General features: G+C 36.3%; 1 protein-coding gene across 1 annotated transcript in view; it reads right to left on the reverse strand.

Annotated features, from left to right (window-relative positions):
* Window positions 1-1430: 1430 nt before the first annotated feature.
* Window positions 1431-9104, reverse strand: part of LOC106465815 (RNA-binding protein Musashi homolog Rbp6-like) — a 74484-nt gene continuing 66810 nt past the window's right edge. Inside the window, exon 6 of the mRNA XM_013926050.2 lies at window positions 1431-1550. Within this exon, the coding sequence (XP_013781504.2) occupies window positions 1431-1550 (120 nt within the window). The remainder of the gene's footprint in view (window positions 1551-9104) is intronic.

A 9104-nucleotide genomic window follows, 5' to 3' on the forward strand; every position in this document is an offset into this window, starting at 1 on the left:
GTATGCTTTTATACATCCAATATTTTGTATTTGTAATAACTGACGTATGCTTTTATACATCCTACATTTTGTATTTGTAATAACTGACGTATGCTTTTATACATCCAATATTTTGTATTTGTAATAACTAAAGTATGCATTTATACATCCTATATTTTGTATTTCTAGTTGGCCCGGCATGGCCAGGTGGTTAAGGCGCTCGACTCGCAATCTGTGTGTCGCGGGTTTGAATCCCCGTCACACCAAACATGCTCGCACTTTCAGCTGTGGGGGGCGTTATAATGTTGTGGTCAATCCCACTATTCGTTGGTAAAAGAGTAGCCCAAGAGTTGGCGGTGGATGGTGATGATTAGATGCCTTCCCTCTAGTCTTACACTGCTAAATTAGGGACGGCTAGCGCAGATAGCCCTCGTGTAGCTTTGCGCGAAATCCATAACAAACAAATATTTCTAATAACTGATGTGTTTTTGTACATCCTGTATTTTGTATTTGTAATAATTGATAAAGTATGTTTTTATACATCCTACATTTTATATGTATAATAACTAATGTATGATACGCGAATGGCAAGAAACTTGGCAATGTTGGCACAAAACACTTGGGATGTCAATGGACTGTGAATGACATGTTCAATATGCTCTCCATACTGTTATATCACGTGATGTATCATTGCGCACAACACTGTGAATTATATTCCGGGATATTCCATATACATTCCGAGCTTTTGCATTTTTAAGTTCTTGTGTATACATAGTGTGTGCGGGTTACTCTTGAATGACCCCAGAGAAAAAAGACGTGAAGGTTCAAATCTGGTGACGCTGGAGGCACGGATAGCATACATCCATAAATGTCAGGAAACCTGTTCGAAAGAATGTTAAATCCGAAGGTTTTACAAACAAAATCCAGAAGAAAAAAAATGTTTACTACTGTGCTGCGGCCTTCCAAGTTTCCTACTGTTCATCTGTTCTACGTCAGAGTTATTACAAATACAGCATGTATGATGTAAAAACAATAATGACAATAACCCTCTGCTTTTATATTACTTAAGGTTTAAAGTTATATCCCATAAACAACATCTCCCCTTTTCACCCCTCACCCCAGCATTAACCACAATTAGCAAATTTATCGATGATAACATTACTTACTTGCTTTGGGGGGGGGGGGATTTCGCAAAAAAAAAGTTTGTTTTAGAATTTCGCTCATAGCTACTCAAGGACTATATACACATAACCGTTCTTAATTTTGAACAGGTAGAAGGAAGACAGCTAGTCAACAGTACTCACTGCCAACTCTTGGGTTACTCTAGTCTGATCAAGTAGTGAGATACAACCTTCATTCTTATAGCGCACACACACGACCCGAAAGTGCATATTGCGAACTATGAATCCTCGGATTCACTGTTCGGGTATGATATCCATTAGTTAACATTTTTAACAAACATAAGACACTGTACTTACCAATCCATACTGTTGAAAGTAGTTCTTTACGTCTTCCAGAGTAGTTGATGCTGAAAGACCCCCGACGAAAATCTTTTTTGTTCTTGTGACCATCTATGGAAACAAAATTGAATAAAATCAATCTTCTATGTTTTTTTTTCCTTCTGATATTAACTTTTTTGCACCATATACTAAGCTAGGGAAGAGGGGGCTTCTAACACTAAAATTCGGGGATCGATCCCTGCTGTGAGCACAACTCAGATAGCCTATAAACAAAAATGTGGATAAACTTGTACCACAAAAAATGTCTAATGTCAAATAGATGTTTAAATGTTCATAACGTTTCGCTTAAATCACTGCGTCTTTTTAGAAGGTAGCCGCTTAAAATCTTATGGCAACTCGTTAAAGCGACATCTTATTGATTTGATTATATATAATTGCAAGGGCCATGATTACTAGGAAATAAACACATATTCTTAAGTTTTCAAAATCCAACATCAAATCATTAAAGCGACGCCTTATTGATTTGATTACATGCTCAATACCCATGATTAGCAAGAAATTAAATACACGTTCTCAAGTTTTTAAGATCCTAAATCTATCTATCTATCTATATATGATATATATATATCTAAAACACAAAAATCTGCGTGTCTGTCTGTTTGTACGTTGTATAACTACTCTTAGGTCGATGGGCCAATCTCAAACAAACTTTGTGGGATGATAGTTTGGAACAAGGGGCGTGTTAGTTGGGGTTCAGAACCCCCTCCACCACCCATTATTGCTATTATTGAGCATTTATTATCTTTGACGTAAAACTCTTTGATGGCGCCAAGTTCTTAAACCGAAAATACTGTTTTAAATTTTGTATAACACAACATACACACAGTGTGGAGGGAAGGGCATACAAACGTCTTATATATCTTAGATAGTGCGCTAACAGTCTCTATGGAGGAATGCAATGAAAAAATGGCCGCCACTATTGCAATAATACATAAATTCAGCTGAAGTTTCTACTCCAACAGCCACCACAAGGCTGATATGAAAAGCCGTTTTTTTTAGTTATACCCACTTCCTACTTTGACCCGTGACCTAACAACTTCCGCTTGTTTTTCGTGAGAGATAAGAAAAGACAACAACTGCTAACCAATACTGGCCTAGCGGTTGCTAAGGCACTCGACTCACAACTTGCCAGTCGCAAGTTCGAATCCCATCACCGAAAATGCTCGCCCTTTCCGCTGTGGGGGCGTTATAATGTCTGATCAATTCTAATATTCATTGGTAAATAGTTGCTCAAGAGCTGGCGTCAAGTGATGTTGACTAGTTGCCTTCCCTCTAGCCTATCATTTCAAAATTATGGATGGCTAAGACAGGTAGCCTTAGAGTAGCTTTGCGCAAAATTCAACAATTCTATAAAATGAGTTAAATCCATTTTTAAACAGGATTATCTGTACTCATTTATCATAATATTTTTTTATTTAGCTTTTTCGGGCTAGAGATAAAAAACAAGCATTTTTTTACCTGTAAAGTGTCTGATAATTAAAGTTTTTCAAAACACATGATAACAGATCAGCGACCCCGAGTTGTTTCACAATAGTTTCTCTTCTTTATCGATTATTCTCGAGTTGTTAAGAGTTTCGAATGAGTCTTTTATTCTTGACTGATATTTAAGGGAAATTATACATATTTAAAAAGAGAGAGAGAGAGAAAAAAGGACTGATGGAAAGAAACAAAGAACGCATGTAATAATTCCACGTGTATTTTAAACAAGCCAAAGGCATAAGCCTACACCTTCAGGCAGAATCACACTTTATCACCAAATTTGGTTTGTTCGTAACTACTGCCCAGTTGATTAGGCTTTCTGTCGCTCCCGGCAAATTTGGTAAATCCAACTTTATATGTATTATAGGTGTGGCAAATACAGAGATGGCCCTGTCCCACCGTCCTCCAACACCAACACCCATATTAACTAAACAAACTCTTCAATATCAAAACCTCCAGATTATTAGGAAACAATTTACACACTCCCAATACCAAAAGTAAATGTAGTGTACGAGAAAAGTTGCATTTACGCTGGAAATTTCCACTGGTTAGTCTACTAGTCGAGGTATGTTAACAAGTAGGCTTATCACAACTTTTTATCATTGTCCTGGGGCTATCACAATGCAAAGGAAAAATTTGGCTATTAAGCACAGATGAAACATAACGCCTCAACCTTCAAGGTTACACAGTACTTGTATAAATAAATACACGCTAACCCGAAATTCATCACAGAGAACCTTAGTAAAGAAACGAATCAGGAGAAAAAAATATATATATAAAGTATGTATATTGTTAGTTATACAAAATACGTATAGATACAGATCGATATTTTGTTCAATTAGAGGAATTTAGTCTGTCTGAAACGTTCTAATAAACTTTCACCTCTTTAAGCTATTTGAATTATGATTTGTCTGAAAGATTTTGATGGACTTAATTCACCTGCTAAAGCGTATTTGAATCATGATTTGTCTGAAAGGTTTTGATGGGCTTAATTCACCTGTTGAAGCTTATTTGAATTATGATTTGTCTGAAAGGTTTTGATGGACTTAATTCACCTGTTGAAGCTTATTTGAATTATGATTTGTCTGAAAGGTTTTGATGGACTTAATTCACCTGTTGAAGCGCTTATTTGAATTATGATTTGTCTGAAAGGTTTTGATGGGCTTAATTCACCTGTTGAAGCTTATTTGGATATTAGTTTTAATTGCCAATAAGATATTTGTCACGTTGTTCTTAAGTTTAATATTAATGTCTCTTCCTATTAAGATGAATTCTAAAAAATATTCATGGAGCAACAGAAAAAAGTATTTTGTGTGGTCCTCATTTATTTCTTAAACAGCTTCTGTTTTTCTGTTCTGTGCGTTCAAATAGTATATTTTAAGAACTAAATGCATGATATGTGCATATTGTTCATAAATATCATTATTTTTAGTTTTTATTTTCCTTCACTTGTATCAGCAACCTTAGAAAATAACTAGCCCTTGAAAAGTTGATTTTTTTATATGTTGTTAATAATATCCGTTGTTGCACTAGAAAAATTTAATTATTATTTCTGGACCAAGTGTGACCCAATGATTAGCGTGCCCGACTATGGGTCTGAGGTCCAATGTTCGTGTTCCATGACAAAAGAAAATCATCCTTTCGCACGATAGAGTCGTGGATGCGTCATAAGGGTGATTGTCAAATCCCACTTTAACTGACAAAAGTTGGAGGTGGGTACTGCTGTTGACTAGCTGCTTACCCTCTAGCCTATCTGTTCAAAACCAGGGACGGCTAGCGCAGATAGCCCTTATGTAAGTTTGTGTGAATATTCGAAAACAAACCATCGTTTCTTCGATGACGTTTCAACAAGAACTGGACGTGGTCTATGGTTCGCGTGTCGAACTTAGGATCGTATCCCGTTGCCGCAAAAATGCGCTCCGCACTATAAGGTCGTAGACGCATTATAAGTTTGACTGTCAAATATCACTTTCGATTAGAGTAGCCAAAAACAGTGACTGATGTTGAATAGCTGCCTATCAGTTCGAAATAAGGGATGACTAGCGTAGATAGCCTTTGTGTAGTTTAGAACGGATACCTAAACCAAAGAAATGTTTCGAAATCAAACTGAACCTTTACAAAAGCAATATTACAATGGACATTGTCGCCAACATGCATTGCGTGTTCTTGTCCCTTTTTGACGACCGTAAAATACATTAATCAGAATTTCTAAATACTCTAAAAAGTGATCACTTTATCGATCTTATTACTTGTAGCATATTATTTTCAAATATATGTAACAAAAACATGCAGTGTGTATATATATATAATTCACTTGGAGGTCTAACACACAAAAGCACAAAGTATGCAAAGTTTATAATATACAAACTTTACTCTGTATACACCAGTTACATAGAAACATTTAGGGTTAGCAAAACGGCATATGAACGCAAAATCAGTCTACGCCTACACTGTACTGTGTGTGTGTAACTATGTAAGCGTTATAATGTATATGCGAAAGAAAAAACTCCACGAACAAAGACTTAGATTTAGAAAATTACTTATGACTGAGTTTTAACTTTTTATAATGTTTCTACAGAAATAGGGCTTGTTTTGTATTACCAAAAGCAAAGTCTATCGGACATATCATTAGCTATAATATATATATATATGTTAATAACGCTCTACCTCCCATTCGCTCGATACTTATATATATAACGTATGTGTATGTAGGTGTACACATCTCATATAAATACACACACTAATTGATATAGTAATTGTCATAAATAAAACAGATTAAGTCTTTTTATTTGTTTGTTTCAGATGAACACGGCAATTACCATGTAATGTGGTTTATTTGATATATTTCTGAGCTCAAATGTTTTTTGCATTATCATTTAGGGTACAGCATGAATTAAGAGAAGCGAGTAAAATCAGATGTAGTAACCGTAAAATTACAACAACTATAGCATTTACTGAAGGATATCCAGGAATAACGCAATACGGGCACATCTCACCTTGTCTGTTTAGTGTAAGTGGTATTATTTAGTGACTTAATATTTAATGATTGTTTAGTTTGACTAGTACTGAATATATTATTTTAAAACAAGTGGATTGTGTGCTCTCCGTTTATTGTTGACATTTATCGCCAACAAGTCACAGACGCCTACTGTAGAAGAATTCTAGCTCACATATATAAAACCTGATATTTGGCGAGCCAGCCAGGATTATACAGTAGTGAACGACAGAGGAAATAAATAGGCCATTATACGCACAACTGTAGTGGTAGTAAAAATAGCGTAGATATTACAATTACGCTATATAACTATATCAGATTTTGATAAATGGATAGAAAGAGGTGAGCGTCTTGGCCTCAAAGATGGCGAGCTACGAGAGTTTGTTAAACAACAACATGGACTAGAGAGAGAAGAGCGTAGGCAGAGAAGAGAGGAAGAAAATCTAAAAGAGGAAAAGGAAAGAGAAGAAAATGAGAGAAAGAAAAGACTTGAAATAGAGAGAGAAAGAATAAAAGCACAAAGAGAGAAAGGAGAGAGCAGATAATGAGAGAATGGAAATAAAGAGAGAAAGAATAAGAGCACAAATTCTGAAAAAGAAAAGGAGGGAGAGGAGAGACTGGAAATAGAGAGAATAAGAGCACTAACTGAGATTGCCAAGCTCACCCAACAGAAAGACGAAGAATCAAGAATGACAATGGGATCAGGGCCAGCCGACCCAATCTGCCCAAACTTGATGAATAGAAAAATGACATGGATGCTTTTCTGGAGAGATATGAAAGATTCGCTCAAAGTCGGAACTGGGACAAAGGTGACTGAACAGTCTGTCTCAGTTCACGGGAGCTGAAGGAAGTGCAGAAGAAAGACCCTTCTCTGCAGAAACTTCGGGGTAATGCCCGAGAGAAAGTGGAGCAAAAGACAAAATAGAAAGAGACTTACAAAACAGAGGACTGGAAAGGAGCATTGAACCAGACCTATCAAAGCAGTTCTACTGGGGGAGCCAAACCCACCAAAGACAGTCAGAAGCACTTCTATAACAAGAAGGCCAAGGATCGACGTTTCAAGGTTGGACAGAAGGTTTTAGCTCTGCAACCCACAGCCAGCAACAAGCTCACCTAACAGTGGAAAGGAGCTTTTGCAGATAAGGAAGTGATCAAGAGAATGCACTATAAGGTGAAAGTGGATGGGACAACCAAGGTCTATCATGTCAATCTGTTGAAGAGGCACTTCGAGGGAGAAGACCTTACAGGTGCAGCTATTGAGGTACAGATGGACAAGGCAGGTGTGGCTGTAATAGAGGTAGAATCAGAAGACATTGACTTCGTTATAGAAGATAAATGCCTACTAGGCCTAAGACCACTGGGTGGAGATGAGACGTACAAGGACATCAACATAAGTGAAGAACTAACTGGCAAGAAGAAGAAGAAAGAGGTACAAGATCTACTGTGTCAGTATACAGATACATTAGGAAAGACAGACTTCAGGCAACATAAGATCAAGATAAAGACAAGGGATCCTGTTAAGATGAAGCTCTACTGGAGGCCCTACGTGATGAGAGACCGACAAAGGATGACTTAGTATGTGAACTAAAACAGTCTTTGTATGTAGTGTAAAAAATATTGCAAATATTGTTCTCGAAGAGGTTCTTATTGCTAGACATACAAGGCTGTTTAGTGTAAGTGGTATTATTTAGTTTATTTTTGACTTAATATTTAATAATTGATTTAAAAGTGTTAGTCGTAAGAAATTTGTTACGTAACTTAGTACGAGTCGTAAGTTGTGTTTGCAATTATATTGTTGTCTAAGCTTTATTAATATTGTTGACGTCACGTTACTCGCATCTTCGGTATTTTTTTCGCTGCCTTACAGCGCTGCTCGCGTAGTTTAGAGAAAGTTCGAGGCCTCAGTTGGGCATGTATAAATATAGGTGACCAAGTGAGCGCAAATCAAGTGAAGTAAAATAGAGAAAAAGTGCCATTCAAGTCATAAAATTAGTTAGTGAAAGAAAACGTGAAGTTAACCAGTGTGTAAGTGATTAGCCATAATGGGCGATATTTTAAAGTAATCTTCACAATTTAATAGATATAAGGAGAATAATTTGTCTTGCCAAGGGGTGTTTTAAAGTAATTGAACCCATTTGTGTGGACTTGACGAAAAGGAGACAATTATTTAAAGTTCGAAATACAACTGTGGTAACTCACGGGGTAACGTACGTGAATTATTTACTGATACTATTATCTTGTCAATTGGATTCTAAAGTAATTGAATCAGCCTGTGTGGACTTTTGTCAAGAAAAGATAATCATTTAGAATTTTAGATAAAACTGTGATATCCTATAGTGTAAATATTTTTTGTACGTAGGTTTGACTTGTTTTGAATATATTATTTTAAAACAAGTGGATAGTGTGCTGTCTGTTTATTGTTTACATTTATCGCCAACAAGTCACAGACACCTACTGTGGAAGAATCCTCAGCCCACTCCTATTCAAAACGCTGACATCGTCCTTCTTTTCTTTTTCTTCACCTTGAATTATTCATTAATACATTTAAATTTCTTCATCAGCATTGAATTTGCATAGGAATCCCATGGTGCACTGCTGCGTATATAAAGAGCAGCGGCTGCTACAGCCAACCAGTTAGTCAAATTCTATAAAGAAAGAAGCTCACGGACTTACAAAAATGAATGTCTATTGGATGCAAGTCAGTATTAGCGGTATGAGTATTCGAGACATTCCACTTCACCAAATGAAATCCAAGTTTATTGAAAGTTCCCTGGACGTACTAATGTAGAATATTAGCTCTCTCTCTCACACACACAAAATGATGCGTCCATAATTCCATACAAAGATTAAAACATGATGTAAAACGGAACCACAAATCTGCCATTAAACGCATTTGACGATTGACTTTTCTCCACTCCTAACTAACAAATAAATTACTTTTAATTGTAGAAGATTAGCTGTAAAAAGGGGGGAAAACCAAGAGAAATATTGCTAACTTCCATATTTGATAAGGTTTTTGTTGTACAAAACTTAAAGATAGCTTTGATATACGGAAACATCTGTTAGCTGAGTTCTTGCACAGATCTTAAAATATAACGTTCATAAACGGAAACATCGACTCATGTGGATAC

Source organism: Limulus polyphemus, unplaced genomic scaffold (assembly GCF_000517525.1).
Source record: "Limulus polyphemus unplaced genomic scaffold, Limulus_polyphemus-2.1.2 Scaffold2059, whole genome shotgun sequence".
In the NCBI taxonomy this organism is placed as follows: Eukaryota; Metazoa; Arthropoda; class Merostomata; order Xiphosura; family Limulidae; genus Limulus; species Limulus polyphemus.